This window comes from Acaromyces ingoldii (assembly GCF_003144295.1).
Source record: "Acaromyces ingoldii strain MCA 4198 unplaced genomic scaffold FA10scaffold_1, whole genome shotgun sequence".
Classification (NCBI taxonomy): Eukaryota; Fungi; Basidiomycota; class Exobasidiomycetes; order Exobasidiales; family Cryptobasidiaceae; genus Acaromyces; species Acaromyces ingoldii.
In genome coordinates, this window is record NW_020290247.1 from 50,601 (window position 1) to 73,254 (window position 22,654).

Sequence of the window (22,654 nt, forward strand, 5' to 3'; positions counted from 1 at the left end):
CTATCGTGTCATCAGGCCTGCTCTTCATCTATGTACTTTTCTGCCTGCTGCTGCACCACTTCGCCGGTAGGGACATGGTCTGCCGGCGAGTAGAGCGTGAGGAGCACGATCGAGGCAGCCACAAGCGTGGCATCAAACACGAGGTAGTACCACTCGCGCGTGGCGACGGGCCCGATCCAGCCAAGCGCCATCTCCACGGTACGGAAGGTGGACCGGATGAGGATGAGGGCCGAGGCAGACCAGGTGGCGATCAGAAAAGCGCGCAGGCGGCTGCCGCTGTCCAGGAGGCCTGCGCGGTGCAGGCGAAGGCTGAAGAGGACAAAGACGACGTTGAAGACGAGGTAGCCGACGAGCTGGAGCGCCAGCCCGCCGACGACGATCAGTCCGTAGTTGTTGACCGTGTCCACGTCTGCGTCCGTGTCCGACGCCTCGGTGGAGCCGGCGAGGCCGCTGCCAGCGCCCTGGATCCCCAGCGAGGCAACGTCGAGGATGACAAAAAAGGCCGTGATCCACTGGGGCTTGCGGATGAAGCGCGGCAGCTGGTGCGGGTACGCCTGGCCGAGCTTGCCCAGCGTGGCAAAGTGGCACGCGGCAATAAAGGCCGGCGTCAGGACGAGGATGACCTGCTGCGCAATGTACGGGTTCACCACGTCGGCGTGCCAGTGCCCATAGATGCGGACGGCGTTGCCGGCGCACTCAAAGACGGCGCCCACGCCCAGCGTAGCGAGCACCCACCATGCGCGGCGGGCAAAGACTCTGTACAGGATAAAGGCAGAGCAGATGCCAAAGACTGTGTGTGTGTATGCATCAGTGGCGAGCTCTCTTGAATCTTCCATCAGGACTGAGACTGAGACTGAGACTGACCGATGGTGAAGACGATGGCGCCGCCCAGATTAGGCTCGTAGCCGTAAGGACCATACTGGTTGATCTTGTTGAGCGCCTCGAGCGTCGATGCGCTCGGGTTTGTCGCAGTGATGTCGCGGGGCACGAGGAGAGGCATTGTTGGTGAGTGAGGAGGCAGCTGTTGCTTGATGATGGACAGCGCATCGTGGGTTCGTGCTTATATAGACGTTATCATCGATTGCATGACCACAGCCCCAAGGAACAAGATCGGAACTGAGCAGACGCCATGGCGTGCCTAGTCTAAATTTTTTTTTTTCGACTTCCGATTTGGTTTTCAAGATAGACTAACAGACAGCTGTTCGGAAGTGGGCTTCCCAAATCACCGAGGAGGATCCGTGTGACGTGCCTAGGAGTAGCTAATCAATTGTGGCTGCCTGAATCGACGCGCAGGACGACGCCCCGGTCCCTCTCGCGCTGCTCCTGACGCTCAGCCCTCCTGCGCTTGAGCACCCACTGGCGGAACTCAGCGAGCGCATGGCTGTCCAGGAGCATGTCCCTCAGCTCCTCGTCGACGCTCTTGGGCTGTGGTGGTCCTCGCGCCAAGACCAGCTCGCCGTTGAGAAATTTGCGGCCGACGTCGACGCTCCACTTGGCCCAGTCGGCGTGCTCCTGCCTGGCCTCGGCGGCCTGTCGCTGCTGGTTCTGCTGGTTCTGCTGCTGCTGCTGCTGCTGCTGCTGCTGACTTCTGCGCTCGACAAGGGCCCTGATGAAGCGCTCCCGGTCGACGTAGAGCTCGCCCTTGAAGAGGAGGGGAAACGGCGCACTGATGAGGTCCTGCATCGTGGGTGGTTGCAGAGCAAGGGCACAGTGGGCGGGGCCTCTCTTATACCCTTGCAAACTGCCATCAGTGGTCTCATCATCTGTCTGTGCACGCCAGTGTGATCAGGGCTCGACACGGAGAGCCTAGCGTGAAGAGGGTGTGACATGGCGACAAAGGGAGCAGGCGCGTGTCACCGTGACAAAGGGAGCGCCCGCGCGTCGCCTCACAAAGGGAGCCTTGGCCGATGCGCTTCCTTCTCCAATCATCGCCCGGACCTCTGCTGCTCGAGCTGGCACTTGGCCAGGCGACGCTCTGCAGATCAACGGCCGTGTGCCCGCTGGGAGCAGAGTGACACGCTAAGGCTCACGAGTAAGAGGTGGAAGGCACTGCTTGGACCGCTACTCTGAGCGCCAAGTCTCCGCTAAAAGGAGCTTCCAATGGTAATGCTTACCCCTATTCTCTCCATCAGACAAGCAGGACTAAACACAGGTCAATGTGGAATGCAAATTGCGGGGTGGAGAGTGAGGACGTTGTCGATGGCTCCTGATGCTTGCCATCTTCTGAGGAATTCGGCCGAAACATGGGCTGAGGAGCCGCTTTAGTACGCTCATCCTGTCTTCCTACTGGAGTTGCCTGAGGTACTGCTCGTGGCCGATCTGATGCAGAAGCTCAGTACGGCGCGAGCGTGGCCACGCTCAGATGCGCGGCCCGGCGCAAGTAGACTAAACTTCCAGCGCGCCCTCCACAGTGACGATTCTACAGTACAAACCACCATGAGTCTGTCTTCGCTGGCCGGCACGACGTGGCAGTTGGCCGCTTTCAGCGTCATCAACCGGGCAAGCGGCGAGGCGCAGCACGATGTCCTGGGCCCGCACGGCCATGGCCAGATTCTCTACAGCGCCGATGGCTACATGTCGGCGCAGCTGCTCGAGGGCCATCCACTGTCGGCCCACGTGCTGGCCGACGGCACCGACCCGACGCGGCCAGGCCTCCGCGCCATCACGTCCTACGCGGGGCCCTACTCCTACGAGGACGGCGCCGGGGGCGCAGAGCCCATTACTGTCTACTACCGTGGCGAAAAGCACGCAGTCGACGTGGCGGGCACCGTGCACCACGACGTGCGCGTCTGCATCGACGCAAACTGGGAGGGCACGCGGCAGACGCGCAACGTCGGCTTCCTCACCATCGACGGCGAGCCCTTTGTTGCGCTGCGCCCGCCCGAGCCATGGAAGGTCGGCGTGAGTGCATCACTCCTCTCGCCGTCGCAGGCACGGCGCACACTGACCATGCACCTGCCAGAACGACGAGGTGTACCTGACGCTTCTCTGGAAGAGGGCGCCCAAGAATGCCTGATCGCTTTCAGAACGCCTGATCGCTTCTGGAATGCCTGACTGCTTCTCTCATGTGCCTCAAGAATGCCTGCTTCATAACATAACATAATAGAAGGGGATGCTGATGCCGCTCTGCAAGAACATACTCAACAATGCCTCAGAGACAATGGATATCATGCAGAGAAATAGCATTGCATTCCACACGCACCAGGGCCGGGGTCAGTGCCGCCGCGGCAGAGGAGGACTCACCTCTTGTCTCACGATTACTCAGCCCTCGGACGGATGCTTCATCTCTGCTTCGGCACGGCGTCTCCCCGTCTCCAACGTCTCCTGGTCTTCAGAGCAGCGCAGATCGAGACGAACGTCGACAGCCCGCGTTCGTCTCTCGTCTCTCGCGCTCGTCTCGCTCTCGTGACTGTCCACCTAACCTTCCCGCCTGCCTCTCTCTCTCGTCTTCACGTCTCGCTCTCGTCACTGCCCATCTCGCGTACGTCTCTTTGTCTCTTTGTCTCTACGAATCTCGCTCTCGTCTACGCAGCTCGCTCGTTCGCATCTCGCTCGCTCCACGCCACTCTGCGTCACTTGGCGCCATCTGGCGCGCCTCCTTTCCGGCGGGGATCAGGGACACCACTTTTGTATTTCTGAAACGGCTTCGCCTTTTCTTTTCTTCTTCGAAGGGGGACACGATTTGGAGGAGGGGGACAACGGCACCGATAGACGGCTGAAAGTGGGTCAGGAAGGGAAAAGAAGGGGGAGGAGCCACCTTACCAGGTCGCAGCCAGCCATCCATCACTCGTAGTCGCGCTCACGGCGCGGCGGGGGGCTGCGGCTCTCGTAGCGGCTGCCACGCGCCGGTGGCTCGCGGCTGTCCTCGCGGGCCGAGCGGCGGGGCGCAGGGCTGCGGTCGCGCGGCGCAGGCGAGGCTTCCTTGGGGGGCCGGCTGCTGCTGCTGGGCCGCTCGGCCGGGTCGATGCGCAGCTTGCTGCCCCTCAGCTCCATGCCCTCGACCTTGTCCAGCGCACGCTCGTAGTCCTCGCGGTTGTCGTACTCGAGCACGCCCTCGTCGGGACGCGACGGGTCGATGTCGGCGTACGAGACGTGGCCAGCCTCGCGGCCGATGTCCTTGAGGTCCTGCCACGACGTGTTGGCGGGCAGGTTCGAGACAATGAGGCGGTACTGGCCGTGGCGCATCCTGCGCGGGGCCGGGGGGCCCGAGCGCGGCGGGGGGCCGTAGCCAGGCGGTGGGGGACCGTAGCCACCACGGCCACCGCCGTAGCCACCACCGTAGCCGCCGCCATAGCCGCCTCCGTAGCCGCCACCGTAGCCACCGCCGTAGCCGCCGCCGCCGCCGCCGTAGGGAGGGTAGCCTCCGTAGGGCGGGTAGCCACCGCGGCCGCCTCCGTAGCCACCAGCATAGGGGTCGCCACCGGCGGGGGGGCCCTTGGGCCTGGCCTCCTTGGCAGGCTCGATGATGAGGCTGTCAACGGTGGTATGTGAGCAGCAGGAAAAGGAGAGGATGTGGGTCGGATTCACACGCACCGCTCGCCCATGAATGTCTTTCCGTTGAAGTCCTTGATGACATCCTCAGCGTCCTCGGGCTTCTCCCACTCGCAGAATCCAAAGGCACCCATCTGAGTGGGGGTAGTAGTCATGCTTGGTCAGCTTGCGGGGCTCTCGTGTGCGGGCTGCAGGCTCGCCTCGCGGCCATGCTCTCACCAGGCGCAGGTCGACAATCTTTCCGTAGCCCTTGAACAGCTCCTCGAGGTCGGCCTGGCGCACATCGGGGCTCAGGCGGCCAATGTAGAGACGAGCGGGGGATGGCATGGCGAGGGCGGGTGGATGGATGGGGGATTAGATATGGGAATGAGGGGTTGAAAACGGGCAAGAGAGGAAGCGGTGGATGCGACGAAGGGTGCGACGAGAAGGATTTTCCAAAAGTGAAGCACGTGTCGCGCGCATTCTTCTGGATGCGCATAAAAACTCGCTCGCCCGACGCTTTGTCATTGGGCTGACTTCTGTCATTCTCGTCGGCCGAGAAAATGCAAGATTTCGGCTGGTCCCAATTCCCTAGATCTTAGAAGGTCGGCGCTGGTTAGGGGTAGGTCCGTTAGGGTTAGGGTGGGTTAGGGTTAGGGTTGGGGTAAGAGTTAGGGTTGGGGTTAGGATTAGGATTGGATTTTTGATGGTATTCCACCTCTCTGGAGCGAAAATCACTTTGTCATAGGCATGCTGAACTGGGATGGCGACGCGCTCGAAATTCGAATCCCACATGGCTTCTCACTTAGTAGAACGCTCGGCCGAGCGAGCTTTTAAGCGCGTCCCATTCTTCTCGTCCCTCTCCAGTCTTGCGTCTAATGCCAGTCTTGCTCTGCTCCCCAGGCTGACGCGATGACACAAACGATGAGGCCGATCATTGTGCGCGCGAGCCGGACGCTGGAGCAGAGGCGGACGCTCTTTGGGCTCTCGTTTGGGCGCAGCAAGGCCAAGCCCGGTTCGGTGGGCGCAGGAGGCGGCCCCAGCAGCAGCAGCAGCAGCAGCAAGCCACCGATTCTCTCGCAGGACAACCTCTTCCACCCGCTGTCCAAGAGCCCGATCCCGGCGATGCGGGCGCGCGGGGACCGGATCCGCAAGCTGGCGCCCTGCCCCGTCAGCCTCAACCGCGACGGCGTGCGGCGCAATGTCAACTTTGAGTGCCCCGACTGCGGCTGGCCGACGCACTTTAGCGAAAAGGAGTGGAGCGAGGACCCGGACCATGCAAAGTACGTGGCCCGGCTGCGCGAGGCCAACGAGGACGAGCACGACCTGCGGAGCGGGCGGGAGATGAGCGAGTTCAGGCTGCCGGGCCCACAGGGCATCGAGGAGACCATCAACCTGTCGTCGTGGGACATTTTCTTCTACACGCGCAACTTCAACTCGATTGAGACGGACCGGTCCCGGCGCCATGTCTCGCGCCTTCTCACCTTTCCCTGCACCGTGGCCGGGGTGCTGCACGAGAACAGCGCGCTGACGCGGCGGAGCGGGCGCATGACGCACGAGGGCCTGCGGAGCATGATTGCGCTGCGGCAGACGCTGCACCCGCTCCAGGGCAGCAAGCCGAGCCTGGATGTGATGCGCATCTTTGTCGTTGGCGCGCGAGCCGAGTCGTCGCTCCCGCCGTCGGTGTGGGACCAGCTGACGTACGTGTTCCCCGGCGTCGCCTTTCACATCTTTCTCATTGGGCCCGAGGCCGTGCTGGCGGACCACAAGCCGGCGCCTTCCTCCTCGTCGTCGTCGTCGTCACCGTCATCAACAGTCTCCATGCACAAGGGCCGGCACCGGACATCCAACTACGGCGTGCCGTCCAAGACGGTCGTCATCTCCGAGGGCCTCACCCTGACGACGCTGCAGTGCCGGTACGAGGAGGTGCACAGCCAGCTGGAGCCATTTGACCCGTACACCGACGTCTTCTTCGCCTTCAGTCCTGGCTTTGGCTTCCCCAGCGTCGTCGGCCAGAACGAGGCGGTGCGGCAGCGGTGGGAGGCGCAGGACGAGCGGCAGCGCATGCAGCCGTCAGCAGCAGCAGCCGCTGCCGCCGCCCAGCCAGCAGGAGGAGACACACCGGCCCTTGAGCCTGCACCAGCACCAGCAGCAGGCCCGACGTCGGCCGAGAGACCGCAGGGCAGCTACACGAGCCTCACGGCCGCGCCCATCGTCCAGGCCCAGCGCGAGTGGGCCGTGGCCCTGGGGCAGATGCTGAGCACAAAGTGCGCCCTCGTCTCGACGGGCTTCAGCCCCGCCGACGTCGAGCGCGACATCCTCGCCTTTGAGTCCGTCGACGGCATCCAGGGCGAGTTCGAGTGGCTCGTCAACCCGGGCGAAAACGTCTTTGCGAGCCAGCAGTGGGCCGTCGCCGACTTTGACCCGCGCGTGGCCGTCAAGGCAAACTGGGGCCTCTGGGCCGTGCGCGGCAAGCGCTACGACATCGAGGGCCCCAAGCTCTGGGGTGGCTGGCGCGGCAACGAAGAAGAAGGGTCCATGTGATTTCTAGCAGCATAGTACTGTACAGAGTGGTAATAATATAGCAGGACTGGTCATGTGTCTCAATGAATCAGGGAAGAGTGAGTACGGGTGAGAATGATGGGTGCGGTGAGTACAAGCCTACTCGGCATGCGCACGCTTTCGGCTCGAGGCGGCATCGCCGCTGTCGATGCCGCCGCGCTTGGTGCCGCGCTTGGCCTCGTCGAGGAACTGGTTGATCGAGAACGGGTCGGCGGCGTCCTTTTCAAACTGCACCGGGCCGTCGCGCGCCTCCTGGTACTGGGCTCCCTCAAAGGCCCGCGACTTGCCCAGCCCGAACCGGTCGTTCTCCATGGCCTCCTGCACGCCCTCGGCCGAGTAGATGTCGTCGGCACCACCAGCGCCGCTGGCCCGGCCGGCGGGGCGCTTGTAGATGGCCGCTGCGGCGGTGCTGCCAGAGAAGAGGGGCTTGTCAAAGGCATTGTACGAGTCCTCGTCGCCAAACGTGGCGTCAAGCTTCTCCTGGTTGAAGAGCCGAGTGTCGACCTGATCCGACGACGACGTGGGCTTGGCCAGGCCCAGGGCGACCTTCTCAGAGATGTCGCGGTTCTGCTCGCGGGCCAGCATCTTGGCGCGCTGCTCGGTGCCCATATTCGACATGCGCATCTCGCGCTCCCGTTCGCGCCGTCGCTCCTCGCGCAGCCGGTCACGCTCCCGTGCCGCGTCGTCGTCGTCGTCGTCGTCGGACTCGGCGTCGCTGTCGCTGTCGCTGCCGTACCCAGCCAGGGCGGCGGCGATGTTGTTGGCGGTGCTGCCACCGCCGCCGCCGCCCGCCCTGGCCGCTGCCGGCGCGGCACCCAGCCTCGAGTCAAAGTCATCCTCGTCTTCATCGTCATCGCCAGCAGCAGGCGCGAGGCCGCTCCTCTCCTCGCGCGCACGCTGCGCCAGGCGGCGCAGGTGGTCCTCCTTGGCTGCCTTCTCCTTCTGCGCCAGCTTCTGCTGCATTAGGCTCCGCTGCCGCACCTCCTCGCGCGCGTGCCGGTCGGCCAGGTTGAGCGCCTCGCTGAACTGGGCAAAGCCGTCGTTGATGTGCACGTCCTGCAGGCCACGGCCGTCGGCGGCGAGGCGCTTGTCGAGGGGAATCGTGTAGCCCTTGTTGTTCTTCCAGTTGGAGATGCACGGTGGGATCATCCACTCCTTTTGCTCCTGCGCCGTGATCTTGCGTGGCGGGCTCCGCAGCACCGGCGGTGGCGGGCTTGGTGGGCCTTTTGGCACCTTTTTGAACTTCCACCGCGACGGCTCCAGCGGGTCCTCGGCCTGCTCCGACATCTTGATGATGCGCTGCTTGCCTGCGCCCCCTTCCTGGCCGTGCTGCCCGCCGGGCGTGTAGCGAATGTACGACGAGGAGCCGCTGCCGCCGGTGGCGACGTTCTTGGGCTGCGCCGCCTTGATCTTACTCTGTGTAATCTTCTCGAGCGCCAGCCGCGTGCGCTCGGCCGTCTCAGCGACTGACTCCGCGTCGGGCCGGTCCATGTCCCGCGCAGTATCCTTGTCATCACCACGCTCTCGCAGCGGCACGAGGTCCTTGAACTGCGACTGATAGTGCTGGCCCTCCTTGCGGCCCTGCTGGACGATGGCGTCGTAGCGCACGTTGCCCTCGCCATCCACCTGCAGTGTGAGCGAGCTGCCGCTCTTGCTCTGCGGTCAGAGTCAGCTTCCGAGCCCTGAGACCGGCCTATCTCGAGAGTGTGATTACTCACCGACTTCTTGCGCCCCATCTCGAGGGGGTACTGGGCAATGTGGCATTCAGGGTAGGCGCCCCCGTCGCCAAAGTCGTCCTGCTCCCGCGGCTTCCATCCCCGCCGTTGTCCATAGGGCCTTGCTACTGTCGTTCTCTCGTCCGCTGGTGCTACCACTGGCTCCTCTTCGACCGTGACGGCCATCGAGTGGCGCGGCTGGGGCAGCAGCGAGGACAGAGCAGCCGCCGACATTGTGGTGATGGAAGTCGATGGGGGTGACATAGAGTGGCGATCTCTTGCGATGAATGAAATCACCACGTGACTGACTCCAAACACGTGAATAGAAATTTCAGCCCGTCTCCAATCCAATCCTCGAGAAGCAATCAGTCCAAGGCTGAGGAAGCAAGAGCAGTCGACACAGGTCGAGGAGCACGGCGAGACCATGGCAGAGACATCCATCTTTGAGGTCGCGAGGCAGACGCACGAGGAGGTGGAGCGCTACGAGCAGGCCGTAGCCGACGTGCTGGGCTCGTCTGCCGCGGGCCACAAGGAGCAGCTGAAGCGGGCGCACCAGGCGTCGGACCTGCTCGACCGCATCGTCTCGCGCAGTGCCTTTCTCGACAACTTCTATCGCGACGTCGCGGGCGAGCGGGCGCGCGAGATGGAGGCCATTGGTCCGTCGAGCTCCGACGACGCCATGTCCGAGTTCTACGACCGGCTGGCCAAGGTCAAGGACTACCACAAGCGCTACCCCGGCGCCTCCGCCGACGCCTTCCAGGTCGACTTTAGCGCGCTCGAGGGCACAGGCTCGGCGGCCGAGGCTGCAGCCGGCCTGGACTTTGTCGACCGCATGTTCAGCGGCGAGGAGGCTGCCGGTCGCTTCCTGGACGTCTATGTGCACCACGACGCGTTCCTCAACCTTAAGGGCGTGCGGCGGATCAGCTACCTGCAGTACATTGACATTCTCGACAAGATTGCCGGCGACGGCTCGCGGATACCAGACGAGACGAAACGCACCGAGGGCTACCGGAGGTGAGAGCCTCTTGTCCCTCTTGCAGACTTCGAAGGTGAAAGCTAAGCCCCTTCTCCATCTGACAGATACCTGCGCGACCTGCAGGCCTACCTCCTGGCCTTTCTCCGAAAGACGCGGCCGCTGCAGGACATTGACATGCTCGAGCTGACGACGCTGGCGACGTTTGAAGACGACTGGGACAATGGCAGACTGGCCGGCTGGGAGGACGGCGGGGAGCGCATCTTTGGAGCACCCGCGCGGGCAGCGCCGTCGAAGCCCAGCGGCGACGGCATCTGGTGCGAGGCCTGCGCGCGGTCGTTTGCCAAGCAGACCGTCTTTGACGCGCACCTCCAGGGCGCCAAGCACACCAAGGCCGCCCAGAGACTCGCAAACGGGGGCGCAACTGGACAATCGACGTCCGGGGCCGCGCAGGGCAGTGGCGCTGCCCGGGGCGACGACGAGGCGGGCCAGGTGGAGCAGGCGAAGCGGCGGGCAAAGGCAAAGGCGATGGCCCGCGACGAGGCGCTGATCCAGGCTGCGGGGAGGGAGCTGCTGGCGACGCGGGCCGAGACGCGGGCCAATGTCGAGCGCCGGGCGGCACTGACTGAAAAGGAGCGCCAGGCCGAGGCTGACGAAGCTGGCGGCGACGAGCGACCACGCGGCGGCGACCGGGGACAGACGAGCGGCGGCGGCGGCGGCGGCGATGGCGATGACGACGATGACGACGACGACGAAGGGCGCCTCTACAACCCGCGCCGGCTGCCCCTCGGCTGGGACGGCAAGCCGATTCCCTACTGGCTGTACAAGCTGCACGGCCTCGGCGTCGAGTTCAAGTGCGAGATCTGCTCCGACTACGTCTACCAGGGCCGCAAGAACTTTGAGCGACACTTTTCCGAGTCGCGGCACGCATTTGGCATGCGTGCCCTCGGCCTGCCCAACACCAAGCACTTCTACGAGATCACGCGCATCGAGGATGCCCTTGCCCGTGGGTGGCTTGCCTTCATTATTTTGCCCACAGAAAGCTGATTCTCCTGCCCTGACAGTCGCCGAGAAGCTCAAGAAGCAGGGCAAGGCCGTGGCCGACGAGCAGGGCGACGCAGAAGAAGTCGAGGACGAGCACGGCAATGTGAGTGCACTTCTCCTCCCCCTTACTCTGCTGTGACTATGACTGACTTGAACGCCAATCTCCGCACAGACCTACACGAAAAAGACGTACGAGCTGCTGAAGCGCCAGGGCCTCATCTAGTGCTGCTGCGGTGTGTCAATGTAATACTATTATTTTTGAAGCGGCGACAATTCTGGTGCATGCTTCCTTCCCACGCGGGCCACCCAAACAGCCCCGGAGCCACGGTGGGCAGCGAAAGAGAAACGCCCAGCCCTTGTACCTGGCCCGCTGTCACTTTTACGAGCCTCTCCTTGTCCCTCCTTGTCCCTCCTTGTCCTTCCAAGCTACGTTACCCTCCTGCCAACCCATCATCCCTCCTGCCACCACAGCCATCTCCTCGCGTCGCGATGCTCTTCATCTTCTTCCTTCTGGCAATCGTGGCTATCTTCATTCCTACAGTCCACGGTCTGTATCCAGGGAAACCGGATCCGATAGAGGACCCGAGGCAAAGACCCGTTCGACCAAACAATCCGGATCCAGCTGTCGAAAACATGCCAAAAATCGTCAGCACGGTGCCCGTCCCAAAAAAAGACAAGCACACGATCTTTTTCACTTATCTAAACGTGCCCGACGGCGGTCACATCATTTGGTTTGCCGGAGCGGTCGTTGCCCTACCCCCACCTCCCAACGTCTATGTCTGGCCCGGCATGTCTGCAAATGTAAGTTTTTTTTTTTCTTTTTGTGCGACGTCTTTCAAGCATTGGAGGGCTGAGAGTGGTACAGCATAAGAACATCCTCTTCCAGCCTGTACTCGGCGTCGACGAGAATGATCTCTGCCAATGGTCGTCACAGGTCTATAACCCAGAGGCCAATCCCGCCAATCCGCAGGCACATGCAAGAAGTCAACCCTGTTCCCCTTTGAGTCAACTTGGATTCAAGATGTGGCACTCGGCAGAACGGTGGGTTTGGCGTTTCTTGAGACAGCGCTGCAGCAACGTCCAAGATCACTAATAAGACTGTGGCCCAGGGGAGACTGGATGTTGTCCACATGGACGCCTGGAGGCCCAACCAATCCGCATTACAAAGACCACAAAGCCTACCACATGAATGAGGGTGAGAATCGTCTCCACGTTGCTCGCCAGTCAAGCCTCGCTGACCGGCTCAGTCTTTTTTGCCGTCGAGGCACTGGGCAGGCAGGATGACACAATTTTTAATGCGCTATTTAACCACATCGCCTTCACCGTGAACGGCGCCCAAGACTTGAAGTGGTGCAGCAAAGACAGTTTCCAGAACAGCAAAGGCTTGGAAGTCAACTTCGGTGAATTCAAAGGCACGTGGACCCGCTATGGAGCATTGTGCCATATCGAGTGGATCGATCTCCATGTCCTCAGTTTGGCGGCCAACGTCGATTAGCAGCCTTCACCGACGGACGACGAGCCTCCCCGGCTGTCTTTTGCACAGCACGTGGGCTGCGTGGTCAGACGCTGAATACTATGCTTGTTCTCCTTCGTCCTCCTCGCGAGTACTCTTTCCCTCTCTCTCCTACTCCTCTCCCTCATCTGCCCCTGCTCCCAATCTTCGCCGTATACCGGCTCTGCTATGGCACTGGGCGGGAGCCTCGCGCGAGCGTTCGTAGATCTGAAGCCAATGGGAATCACACATGTCCCCGCGAGTCAAGGAGGGTTCGTCCCCCCCTCCGACATTGCGTGACAATTCTGTGACTGCCTTCTGACTGCGCGTACAAGGTCAATGAAATACTGGCTTTTTTTTTGAAGCGGCGACAGAATCGGTGGATGATTCTTCTTCCCACGCAGGCCATCCAAACAGCCTCGGAGCCACGGCAGGTAGTGAGTGCGAGACGCCCAGCCATTGTTCCTGGCCCGCTGTCCCTTTTACGAGTCCTGTCGCTCTTTGTCGCTCCTTGTCTTTTCGAGCTACTTTGCTCTCCTCCTACCACGACATCGTCCCTCCTGCCACCACAGCCACCTGCTCGTGTCTTGATGCTGCTCCTCTCCCTCCCCCTCTTCTTCTTCCTCCTGCCGCTACTCGGCGCCTTCCGAATCAGCAAGGATCTACGCAACCGTATAGACGTCCCCGGCCGCGAGACCATACGCAAGACTTCAGACGATCCCGGCCGCGAGACCGGTCCCTGGCGCGGGCCCAAAAGCATTCTCCGCACCACCGAGCAAGAGAAAAGCACCATCTTCTTCATTCTGTATAATGTGTCCTTCGGGCATGTCACCTACATGAAGGGAAACCTTTACGCCAAGTATCCGCCTCCCAGAGTCTACGTCTGGCCCGGCTTGTCTACACAGGTAAGGCATCTCATCTCCCCTTGCTCGCCGCTCTTTCAAGTCAAGCATCGAAAGGCTGAAAGCGGTTCAATGGCAGGATTCAGAGATGCTCTTCCAGCCTGTGCTCGGCTACGACGAGTCCGACAACTTAGTGTGGACATCGGAGGTCTACAATCCGAACGTCAACCCAAATCAGCCGCAGGCTCATGCAACTGAACAACTCTGTAAGGAAAACGATTACCTGAGCTACAAGATGTGGCACTCACCGGCACGGTGGGTTTAAATCCTTTCCAGGCTAATGTCGACGAATGAGGACATGCTGATCGAATGATGGTGCAGGGGAGACTGGATGTTGTCCACATCGGTGCAGGGAACCTGGGTCTATCCACACTACAACGACGTCGCAGCATATAAAATGACCGAGAGTGAGACCTCCGATCCTTTCAAGCTGCAAGACAATGTCGCTGACTGGCTCAGTCTTTTTTGCTGTCGAGGTCCTGGGCAGAATCATGGGTTCTATTGATGTGTATTTCGAAAACATCCTGTTCACCGTGCAGGGCACCCATGACCCAAAGTGGTGTAGAAAGGAAAACATCCTGATCGGCAAGGGCGCAAAAGCTACCGTTGGCAACGTCTTTGGCTGGCCCTCGAAATACGGGATCAAGTGCCACATCGCTTCGATCTGGCTCCAAGTGCCCAACCTGTTGACCCGTGTCGAATAGCGACTTTCACCTACGGACGACGACGAGCCTTCCCCATTCAAGCCAAGGCCAACCCCAGCGGGGCACGTGGGCCGTGGTCAGACGTGGGATGCTACGCCTCCTCCTTGCGAACACCCTTGCCTTCTCCTTCTCTCTCCCATCTGCCCATGCTCCCATTCTCTCATCGCACTCCGCTGTACTCGTCTGGCTTTGCAATGACATTGGTCGAGAGCATCGCGCGAGCGTTCCGGATTCTCAAACCGTTGGCAATTCCGTGCTGTCCCCGCGAGCCCAGAGGGGCCGTCCCCCCTCGTTATTGCGTAACGAGTCTGTGAGTACCTTCTGACTGCACGCACGCACGAGGCCAATGAGCCGTGCCCGCTTTCTCAGCGCTGGCTTTCTGCCAGGGTCCGCCGACTGCGCACGCTCAGCTTTGCGCTCCGGAAAATGTCGTCAGCGCAGGGTGGCCCGAGCGCGCTGGCTATTTGTCAGAGCACAAGGGCCTCAGATGTGGAGATTTGGAAGAAAAGGGCTCGGCATGCCCTGGCCGGCTGGGGCTTCGACGGTGGGCGGGCATGCGCATGGGAAGAGGCAGGCCGAGCGGGGGTGTAGGTCAGCTAGCTATAATTCAGCATACCCTGCTGTGTCCCTCCCTTCTTTCCCCCCTCGACTCTCTTCTCCTCGTTGATTGTGGTCAAATGCGTCTGTTCTCCACTGTGCCCCTCCTCGTCGCGTCGGCCTCGCTGGCCGGAGCGACGCCCGCGCCAGCACTCAGCGACGTGCAGCAGCAACTCCGCTTTGCCTCGACGGAGGCACCCGCGCTGCCGCTCGTCTCCTGGCTCAGCGGCAAGCTCTCTAACCTCGTCGGCGCGAGCTCCAAGGACGTCGTCACGACGTTCGACGAGGAGCCCGTCGACAAGTCCATCTGGGAATTCATCCAGGACACACCCGACCTGAGCCAGCTCAAAAAGGTGCTCAAGTACGCAGGCAAGGGCAGCAAAGAGCTGCTCGACGACAAGGAAAAGAAGATTACCTTCTTTGGTGCGTCTGCCTCACCGGTCTGATTTGAGAGAGAGAGAGAATCCTGGCTTACGGTGCATTCTGGCAGCCCCGCTCAATGTCGAGAGGAAGCACAGGGCCATGGAGGTGATGGAGCATGGTGACCCAATGGAGCACGTCGCCGCATGGGACCGCATCGTCCGTGAGGTGGACGACATCGAGGCTTCCAAGAAGGGCGATGATGGTGACGACGACGAAGACGACGACGACGAAAGGAAGAAGCGTAGACGCAAGATCCTCGCCTTCCTCATCGACGCCACTATCCGCTACCACGTCGTTGACTCGGCCAAGCCGCTGACGGCCTGGGAGCTGGCGCAAAACAGCACCGTGGCCTCGCTGCTCAAGGTACACGGCGAGCGGACGAGGGAGGTGGTGGGGAACCTTCTCGACGGGGAGCCGTTCCGGGTCCGCGTCGGCAAAGTCATCCTGCCCCGCTGGTCCGTTGTGCTCAACGGCTACAGCCCCATCGTCTACCGCGACGTCGAGGTCGGCGGCTCTCTCGTCCATGGAGTGCGCTACCCACTGTTGATCCCTCCCAGCACGCTCCAGGCCCTTTTCTACGGCCAAGCCACGTTCAGCACCCTGACGAGTGCCGCGCAGAAGGTCGACGTGGACACATACCTCAAGATTCCCTTCAACCACAGCGCTGTCCACCACCACCATCACAACAAGGGCGGCTCCGACAAGAGCCTCGGCCTGGTGCGCGCGCTGGAAAAGGATCACGAGACGCACCCGCCCGCACACGCCCACGGCCTCGAGGCGCTGACGCTGTTTGCGCCGGGCAACCTCGCCTTCCTCCGCCTGCCCGCGGGGCTGAAGCTGTTCCTCTTTTCGCCCTTTGGCTCGCGCGTGCTGCAAAAGGTGCTGGCCTTCCACACGCTGCCCCGTACCGCCTTCTTTGCCGATGCCGTCTACGGCGTGCCGGGCGTCAAGGCCGCGCAGGACGAGACGCGAGACGCCGCCGAGGTGGCCGCCCTCTTTGGCGAGGCGGCCGGATGGGGAGGCCCGGCCAATGTGACGCGCTTCAAGTTTGACACGGCGCTGCCCAAGCTGCGCTGCCACAAGCACAAGCACGGCGACGAGGCCTCGGTCTCAAAGAAGAAGCCAGAGTTTGAGCAGGTCGACGTCGAGGTGTTCCGCTACTACCCGCTGCCGGGCGGCAAGGGGCCCTTGCAGACGCGCATCGCCGTCGAGGGTGTCCCCGTCGTCTTCCAGGACATCTCGACGGCCAACGGAGCGGCGCACCTCATCGAGCGCTTCATCGTGCCCAAGAGCCTGCGCCACGGCCACGGCCACGACGATGATGACGAAGATGCAAGCTCTTATTCGATCTGGCACCACGTCGTCGACGAGGCCGAGCGCGCCGGCTACGGCCGCTTCGATCTCGCTGAGCTGTAGCACCTCTTCACTCTCCACTCCTGTACTCCTCCTTCCACTTACTCACTCTCCACTGTTGTATCTGCGATGATTTTCCGAGAATTTAAAATTTATCTAATGACACGGCTCTGGGTCCATCGATCGCACGCCACCCAGGTGGAGGGTTAGAACAGGGAGGGGTCCTATAAACTCTGTCGCATTGTCAATTCTACCCAAGTAACTTCATCCTCACCATGCCAGCCATCGGACCAGACTCGCTCGTCGTCGTCACGGGCGCAAGCGGCTTCCTCGCCGTCCACTGCGTGCACCAGCTGCTGGAGCGCGGCCACCGCGTGCGCGCGACGGTGCGCTCGACGGACAAGGGCGACTACCTCCGCCAGCTCTTTGACAAGCGCCACCCGGGCAAGTTTGAGTACGTCGTCGCCGAGGACCTCGAGACGCCCGGCGTGTTTGACGACGCCGTCCGGGATGCCGACGGCGTCCTGCACACGGCCTCGCCCTTCCACATGAACACCGAGGTGGGTCGACTGGTGACACGAGGGGGCGGCTATGAAGGAAAAGAAACACTGACTCACGAGGCGCACACCAGGGCCGCGCAACCGAGACACTGATCAAGCCCGCGCTGCGGGGCACGACCAACGTGCTCGAGTCGATCCTCAAGAGCAAGACAGTCAAGCGCGTCGTCGTTACGAGCTCCTTTGCGGCGATCCTGACGTCGACCAAGCCGCCGCCGCAGCGCTACACCGAGGCCGACTGGAACTCGACCTCGGTCGAGGGCCACGAGCGCGACGGCGACAACCAGGTGCCCGTCGAGGCGTACCGCGCCTCCAAGACGCTGGCCGAGCGCGCAGCCTGGGACTTTGTCGCGACGCACCAGCCCTCGTGGGACCTGGCGACGATCAACCCGCCCTTTGTCCTGGGCCCTGTCCTGCAGCAGGTCGCCTCGGCCGAGCGGCTCAACACGAGCATGGCCCTCATCTGGGCCTTTACCCACGGTCAAAAGACGGACGCGGACCTGCCTGCGCCCTCGGGCTCGGTCGTCGATGTGCGCGATGCGGCCCAGGCCCACGTCGAGGCACTCCTCCGTCCCCAGGCAGGCGGGGAACGCGTGGGACCCGCGGCGCAGACGTGGACGCACCAGGACCTCGTCGATGCCCTCCACGCGTCCGCCGTGGTGCCCGAGGCGTGGAAGAAGCAGACGCCCGTGGGCAAGCCGGGCAGCGGTAGGGGCCTGCCCGTACACGAGCTCGTGGGCACCAAGGCCGAGGAGCTCCTGGGCATCCAGTACCACGCCTTTGCCAAGACGGTCGACGACGGCGTCCGCTCGCTCCTCGACCTCGAGCAGCGCGGCTGGAAGGGCGTGCCCGACGAGGCCATTGTCTATCTGTAGCGCTCTCATTCTCTCTCTCCCACTCCCGCGCCTTAGCTGCTCTGAGACAGATTATCGGGTAGCTTAAATTAAAAGAAAGGGCAAAGTAAAGCAAAAAATTTCATGTCTCGCTGCTTTTGTGTGTGTGTGTGCGTGCGAGCGAGTGAGCGCATGCGGAGAGGCCCCGCTTTGGAACTCAGACGCCCTCTAAAAAGTACTGTACTGTAGTTATCTCGAAGCGAGCAGCGAGCAGCGAGCGCTCCAGCATCTCACTCGACAACCATGGGCGAGCAGCGGACGGCGTCAAAGGGCCCCTTTCGCCTGTCGCTGGCCAAGAAGCGCCAGCAGCCGGCCATGGACCCCCACGCGGCCGCGGCGAGCCTGTACGCGTCGCCGCCGTCGTCGTCGTTGTCGACTGCCGCATCGTCGAAGTCTTTCAAGTCGCCGCCGCCGCCGCCGCCGTCGCTGCCGCCGCCTCTCTCCGCAGCCTCGCCATCAATGCCGTCGCTGTCAGCAGGCTCGACATCAGCAGCCTCGTCGTCGGCAGCCTCGCCCGCGTCGTTTGCCCACGACGACATCGACGAGGAGCTGCTCAACGACCAGGAAGCCATGGCGATTGCGGTTGCCGCTTCGAATTCGTGGTTCAGCTCGCCGGCCCCTGACGACGACGACGACTCTCTTTTTTCGGGACGCCACGGTGGCGATGACGACGACGATGCCGAGTCGCACTACGACGAGGCGTGGAAGGCGCAGGACCCCATCGTGCTCGGCGCCCGAGAGGCACTGGAGAGCGCCGAGCCTGCCTTTCCCAGAGCTGAGGCGCGGGATGAAGGCACTGCAGCTGACCCAGCCGCCGCCGCCGCCGCAGCAGCAGCCCCTCTTGCCGGGGCACCAGCGACGACGGCGCCTCCGCTCCAGCGGGGCCTGAGCAGGACCCGGACCACAAAGCAGGGCGGCGGCATCCTGAGCCGGCTGATGCGCATCAGCCGCAAAGAGGCCCGCGCCGCCGAGGCTGCCGCCGCCGCCGCCACCACCTCGCCCTCCTCTGCGCCCTCTTCGGCCCGGCCCGTCGTCGTCACGGCGGCCGTGGTGCCCGAGGCGAGCACGGGCGACATCTTTACGACGATGAAGACGCAGTCGCCGGCGACGGAGCTGCCGCCCGCCGGTCCGTCTGCGGCAGGCGCGGCCGGCGTCGACGTGGCCAGGGACCCGCTCACGCTGCGCGACGTCGGCATCGAGCGGGTGCCGCTGATGGTGCAGGACGAGGAGCGGCCCCAGCACGGGCGCATCCACTCCGTTGAGCCGAGCCTGGTCGACGACGAGAGCATCGCCGACCGCTCCGAGCTCAGCTTCGTCGAGGGCGGCTTTGATATTGACGGCGGCGACGACGACGACGACGATGAAGAGCAAGGGACTGCGCTGAATGCGCTGCAGGACGAGCAGCAGTCTGTCCCGTCGTCGCCGTGGCAGCTGTCGGGACACGAGTCGCAGCAGCCCTCGACGGCGTCCTCGTTCAAGGACGCCCTGTCGCGCCAGGCCTCGGAGACGGCCTCTCTCCAGCTGCAGCCGCCTGGCGACAGAGGAGACGACGACGACGACGAAGACCAGCCGACGCCCACGGCGACGCCCAAGGCCACGGCGCCTGACCCGGGCCAGAGCTCGTACTTTGACAACAGCAGCACGCCGTCTGCTGCCGCGGCGACGGCGACGGCGAGGCCATCCAGGCAGGAGGCAAGTGCGCAGAGTGCTGCCAGTCCGGAGCAGCGCAAGAGTACGAGTCCGAGCCAGCGCAAGAGTGGCAGCCCGAGCCAGCGCAAGAGTAGCAGCAGCCCGACGCAGCAGCGCAAGAAGACCATTCCCGCGCTGACTAGCAGCAGCAGCGTCGCCAATGGGCCCCAGCTGCGCCACTACCTCCTGCGCCGCCTCGTCGATGTCGAGCTGCGCCACGAGCTGGAGCGCCTCTGGATGCTGGCCAGCCTCGACGAGGCGTGGCAGCCCGCCGACCCGGCAGGGCTGGCCAAGTGCGACCTCGCCTGCTTCAAGCTGGACCCGCACCGGCGCGCGCCCTACCTGCCACGCACCGCCCTCGTGCGGCCGCTGGCCCGGGCGATGCTCAGCTGCCCCCTCTTTGGCCCCGCGGTGCCCATCGAGGGTGCCGCCGCTGCGCGCTCCCGCGCGGCTGGCGCGCGCAAGTTCATCGACGAGGGTCTCTTACCGCTCGCCAGACACCTGCAGGCGCTCTCGCTCAGCGACGAGATGGATCGGCGGCCACACGCATACCACGCCCAGACGCAGACGATGTCCTCGGCCCTTAAGGGCGCGCTACTTTCCGTCGTCGCCCGCTTCCTCGTCTCGAGCCTCGAGCGACAGCCGCCGAGCCGCGAGGGCGAGCCACCACTCGCGCTCGCAGGCTGGGCCTGGAGCAGCGTCGAGCCGCCGCCGCTGGCTGCCTACATGGGCCACCGGCTGCCGGCCAACAAACTCCGCCAGGGCGGCATGGAGGTCGACATTGTCGGTGCTCGCGCGAGGCAGGGCAGCGGCGGCATCGCCGACGAGTTTCTCATCGCCGTCCGGCGCTACGGCCACCCGCCGTCGTTTGTCGTGCGCACCGAGGGCGACTTTGTCAAGCTGGCAAAGGGCCTCGCCACCGAGCTGGGCCCGCGAAGGCGTGTGCGCGCCGTCCCGGGACCCACGGCCAGCGGCGCCCTCGAGACGCAGCCGTCGTCGGTGTACGGTGGATCGACGAAGCGAAACCTCTCGTCGTCGTCGCTCAACACGGGCGACGGTACCGCTGGTGGCACGTCTCGCTCCGCCTCGGTCCCCGTCTCGCTTCCAGCCTCGGGCTCGCTGTCCTCGGCCAAGGGCGACGGCTTCCGCAGACTGGCCTCGGGCGCCAACACGAGCCAGGTCTCGATGGCCTCGACGGCAGCGGCGCCCTCGCCCTCGGCCAAGCGCAACAGCTTTGGCCTCCTCCGGTCGCCCAAGGCCGACGTCGATGGCGACGAAAAGAGGGGGGCAAGCCGCTTCTTTTCCAACAACCGCAGCTCCTCGTCGCTCGCCTCGACGAGCACCAAGCAGGGCGCAGCAGCACCCGCGGCGGGGACAGACGAGACGGCGGGCAGCGAGACGGACATCGAGTCGCGGCGCAAGCAGCTGCGTGCCTGGCTCCGCGACGCCCTCTCGATCCGTGGCGCCGGCCACAGCGACGAGGGCCGCCATTTCCTCGGTGTCGCTGCCTTTGGCGAGCGCGAGATGCGCCACGCAACGCGCCTCGACATGGACGCACGCGCCCGTCTCGACCGTGACAACATTGCCCTGCGTGCCGACGCCGCCCGGTCGGCCGCCGAGGACGTGCTGGACCTGCGCGACGAGCTCGAGGCGCTGGGCCAGGCCTGTCTTGGTGGCAGCGGCGGCGGCAGCGGCGGCGACGGCTTCCCCAAGGCGCACGAGGCGCTGCGGAGCGCAGCCACATTTGGCGCGCTGCCGCTGCCGTACCAGCGCGCCGTGTCCTGGGCCAACCTGCGCCTGGCCTATGCCCTGCACGGCGTCTTTGTCAACCAGGCCCAGGCCACGAGCTCGGCCAACTTTGCCCGGCTGCAGGACGGCTACGCGGCCGTGCCCTGGAAGATGCTGGCGCTGGCCCTGCGCGAGCCGACGGGCCTCATGATTGCCAAGGTGCGCGCAGCCATGACAAAGCCCTCGGTCGTCGACCGTCTCGTCGCACTCGTTGTCGGCGAGGACCCGAGCGGGAGCAGCGCCACGGCCACGCAAGACTACGAGCGCCAGGTGGCCGAGCTGAAGCGCCGGCTCGGCTCGGCGCTGAGCCGCAAGCTGCACGACTTTGTGTGGGAGTGCAGCGACCACAAGAAGCGCCTGATCCGCGATGCCGCCCGGCGCGCCGACATTCCCCTCGTCTGCGCCATCGCCCGCGGCTCCGACAAGCCGCTGCTGGCGACGGACGGCGTCAAGCGCATCGTCGCGGCCACGCGCACCTACAAGGCCTTTTTCGCCACCCGGCCGGCGCCCACGCCCGACGAGGTGCTGGCCAAGCAGCGGGCCAACGTCGACGTGCGTCTCATCACCGATATGCAGGCCCTGCTGCGGCTGCTGAGCGCCAAGCGCGACGGTGCCAAGCTTCGTGCTGCGCTCAAGGACCCCGCCGTGCGCCAGCCCATCGAGGCCCTCGTTGAGCCGCTGCTCAACGTCGTGCGCCGCGTGCACAAGTCGACGCCGCCCAGCAGCAGCAGCAGCGGCAGCAGCACCGACCTGCTCAACGGCTTCAAAGACTTCATCGCCAGCCTCATCGACGTCCTCGGTGGCCTGCGTGCGCGCGTGCAGGATCCCTGGCGCAGCATCGCCACCCTCGCCCTCTTTCTCGATGATGCCGTGCCGGCCTGGTATGCGGTCCTGCACCGCTTTGCGAGCCGCGTGCCCGACGGCCACGGCCACGGACAGAGCCAGAGCCAGGGACAGAGCCAGAGCCTGGCTGGGCGCCTGGTGCAGGACCTCTTTGGCTGGCTCGCCTCGCTCGGCGCGCTCCGCCTCGACGGCAGCCCCGCGGCCGCCGACGTCGTCCTCGAGACGTGCAGCTCCACTCCCTCGTCCAACGAGACAGAGGCAGGGGGAACAACAAGCGTCGACACGTTCGCCAGGCACCTCGCGCAGCAGCACCGCGCCCGGCGCACGCGCCAGATGGAGGCTGCCGCACGCTGGGCCGCCGGCGACATCGACGCCGACCACGCCATCCAGCTGCAGGGCGCCGACGCGGGCAAGACGCGCACCAAGCCCTTTCTCCTCGACGAGGCGCCCCTCCGTCCCGCGGCCAGCGCCGCCATGCTTGATGTTGAGGACCGCCTCGCGCGCGCCTTTGGCGAGACCCTCTCTCATTCATAGCTAGCTACCCATGTATCACCTCCTTTTACTACTACTACTAATTCACCCCAATCAATCAATCTCATTCCAGCGTCTCCTTCCAGCGTCTCCTTCCAGCGTCTCCTTCCAGCGTCTC

The 22,654-nt window shown here is 63.8% G+C and overlaps 11 protein-coding genes across 11 annotated transcripts; 7 read left to right on the forward strand and 4 right to left on the reverse strand.

Annotated features, from left to right (window-relative positions):
• Positions 1-11: 11 nt before the first annotated feature.
• On the reverse strand, positions 12-1,000 carry FA10DRAFT_225888 (hypothetical protein; the record flags this gene model as incomplete). The annotated part of the gene is made up of 2 exons (XM_025518663.1): positions 12-790; positions 865-1,000. The coding sequence occupies 2 exons, from the start codon at positions 998-1,000 to the stop codon at positions 12-14; spliced, it is 915 nt and encodes a 304-aa protein (XP_025379827.1).
• Positions 1,001-1,127: 127 nt separating this feature from the next.
• On the reverse strand, positions 1,128-2,175 carry FA10DRAFT_495 (hypothetical protein). Its single transcript, XM_025525522.1, has one exon. The coding sequence runs from the start codon at positions 1,827-1,829 to the stop codon at positions 1,401-1,403; it is 429 nt and encodes a 142-aa protein (XP_025379828.1). The 5' UTR covers positions 1,830-2,175; the 3' UTR covers positions 1,128-1,400.
• Positions 2,132-3,086, forward strand: FA10DRAFT_263401 (hypothetical protein). Its single transcript, XM_025520207.1, has 2 exons — positions 2,132-2,901; positions 2,963-3,086. Exons 1-2 carry the CDS (start codon positions 2,437-2,439, stop codon positions 3,014-3,016), a joined length of 519 nt encoding a protein of 172 aa, XP_025379829.1. The 5' UTR covers positions 2,132-2,436; the 3' UTR covers positions 3,017-3,086.
• Positions 2,963-3,842, forward strand: FA10DRAFT_263402 (hypothetical protein). Its single transcript, XM_025520208.1, has one exon. The coding sequence runs from the start codon at positions 3,147-3,149 to the stop codon at positions 3,717-3,719; it is 573 nt and encodes a 190-aa protein (XP_025379830.1). The 5' UTR covers positions 2,963-3,146; the 3' UTR covers positions 3,720-3,842.
• Positions 3,712-5,100, reverse strand: FA10DRAFT_625 (hypothetical protein). Its single transcript, XM_025525615.1, has 6 exons — positions 4,711-5,100; positions 4,534-4,625; positions 4,422-4,471; positions 4,284-4,315; positions 3,974-4,170; positions 3,712-3,940 (listed from the first exon to the last, which is right to left on the reverse strand). The coding sequence occupies exons 1-6, from the start codon at positions 4,816-4,818 to the stop codon at positions 3,784-3,786; spliced, it is 636 nt and encodes a 211-aa protein (XP_025379831.1). The 5' UTR covers positions 4,819-5,100; the 3' UTR covers positions 3,712-3,783.
• Positions 5,101-5,526: 426 nt separating this feature from the next.
• On the forward strand, positions 5,527-6,966 carry FA10DRAFT_216331 (hypothetical protein; the record flags this gene model as incomplete). The annotated part of the gene is made up of 1 exon (XM_025518503.1): positions 5,527-6,966. A coding segment is annotated over one exon (1,440 nt), but the record flags the coding sequence as incomplete, so codon positions are not given.
• Positions 6,967-7,072: 106 nt separating this feature from the next.
• FA10DRAFT_490 (hypothetical protein) lies at positions 7,073-8,995 on the reverse strand. Its single transcript, XM_025525516.1, has 2 exons — positions 8,751-8,995; positions 7,073-8,688 (listed from the first exon to the last, which is right to left on the reverse strand). The coding sequence occupies exons 1-2, from the start codon at positions 8,979-8,981 to the stop codon at positions 7,132-7,134; spliced, it is 1,788 nt and encodes a 595-aa protein (XP_025379833.1). The 5' UTR covers positions 8,982-8,995; the 3' UTR covers positions 7,073-7,131.
• A 116-nt stretch (positions 8,996-9,111) lies between these two features.
• Positions 9,112-11,027, forward strand: FA10DRAFT_263406 (hypothetical protein). The gene is made up of 4 exons (XM_025520209.1): positions 9,112-9,761; positions 9,828-10,726; positions 10,785-10,867; positions 10,937-11,027. Exons 1-4 carry the CDS (start codon positions 9,172-9,174, stop codon positions 10,985-10,987), a joined length of 1,623 nt encoding a protein of 540 aa, XP_025379834.1. The 5' UTR covers positions 9,112-9,171; the 3' UTR covers positions 10,988-11,027.
• Positions 11,028-14,758: 3,731 nt separating this feature from the next.
• On the forward strand, positions 14,759-16,286 carry FA10DRAFT_220424 (hypothetical protein; the record flags this gene model as incomplete). The annotated part of the gene is made up of 2 exons (XM_025518545.1): positions 14,759-14,882; positions 14,950-16,286. Coding segments are annotated over 2 exons (1,461 nt in total), but the record flags the coding sequence as incomplete, so codon positions are not given.
• A 224-nt stretch (positions 16,287-16,510) lies between these two features.
• On the forward strand, positions 16,511-17,780 carry FA10DRAFT_273560 (NAD(P)-binding protein; the record flags this gene model as incomplete). Its single annotated transcript, XM_025523171.1, has 2 exons — positions 16,511-16,795; positions 16,867-17,780. The coding sequence occupies 2 exons, from the start codon at positions 16,511-16,513 to the stop codon at positions 17,665-17,667; spliced, it is 1,086 nt and encodes a 361-aa protein (XP_025379836.1). The 3' UTR covers positions 17,668-17,780.
• Positions 17,781-17,868: 88 nt separating this feature from the next.
• On the forward strand, positions 17,869-22,610 carry FA10DRAFT_298113 (hypothetical protein). Its single transcript, XM_025524557.1, has one exon. It carries the CDS (start codon positions 17,929-17,931, stop codon positions 22,537-22,539), a length of 4,611 nt encoding a protein of 1,536 aa, XP_025379837.1. The 5' UTR covers positions 17,869-17,928; the 3' UTR covers positions 22,540-22,610.
• Positions 22,611-22,654: the final 44 nt, after the last annotated feature.

Bases quoted from the DNA above. Each gene is read 5' to 3' on its own strand.
- FA10DRAFT_495 (XM_025525522.1), bottom strand. From the start codon at position 1,829: ATGTCACACCCTCTTCACGCTAGGCTCTCCGTGTCGAGCCCTGATCAC.
- FA10DRAFT_263401 (XM_025520207.1), top strand. From the start codon at position 2,437: ATGAGTCTGTCTTCGCTGGCCGGCACGACGTGGCAGTTGGCCGCTTTC. The intron at 2,902-2,962 runs GTGAGTGCATCA...TGCACCTGCCAG, and splicing joins CCGAGCCATGGAAGGTCGGC to AACGACGAGGTGTACCTGAC.
- FA10DRAFT_263402 (XM_025520208.1), top strand. From the start codon at position 3,147: ATGCCTCAGAGACAATGGATATCATGCAGAGAAATAGCATTGCATTCC.
- FA10DRAFT_625 (XM_025525615.1), bottom strand. From the start codon at position 4,818: ATGCCATCCCCCGCTCGTCTCTACATTGGCCGCCTGAGCCCCGATGTG. The intron at 4,626-4,710 runs GTGAGAGCATGG...ACCCCCACTCAG, and splicing joins AGATTGTCGACCTGCGCCTG to ATGGGTGCCTTTGGATTCTG. The intron at 4,316-4,421 runs GTGGCGACCCCT...CGGCGGTGGCTA, and splicing joins GCCCAAGGGCCCCCCCGCCG to CGGTGGCGGCTACGGAGGCG.
- FA10DRAFT_490 (XM_025525516.1), bottom strand. From the start codon at position 8,981: ATGTCGGCGGCTGCTCTGTCCTCGCTGCTGCCCCAGCCGCGCCACTCG. The intron at 8,689-8,750 runs GTGAGTAATCAC...CTCTGACCGCAG, and splicing joins AGATGGGGCGCAAGAAGTCG to AGCAAGAGCGGCAGCTCGCT.
- FA10DRAFT_263406 (XM_025520209.1), top strand. From the start codon at position 9,172: ATGGCAGAGACATCCATCTTTGAGGTCGCGAGGCAGACGCACGAGGAG. The intron at 10,727-10,784 runs GTGGGTGGCTTG...CTGCCCTGACAG, and splicing joins CATCGAGGATGCCCTTGCCC to TCGCCGAGAAGCTCAAGAAG. The intron at 10,868-10,936 runs GTGAGTGCACTT...ATCTCCGCACAG, and splicing joins TCGAGGACGAGCACGGCAAT to ACCTACACGAAAAAGACGTA.
- FA10DRAFT_298113 (XM_025524557.1), top strand. From the start codon at position 17,929: ATGGGCGAGCAGCGGACGGCGTCAAAGGGCCCCTTTCGCCTGTCGCTG.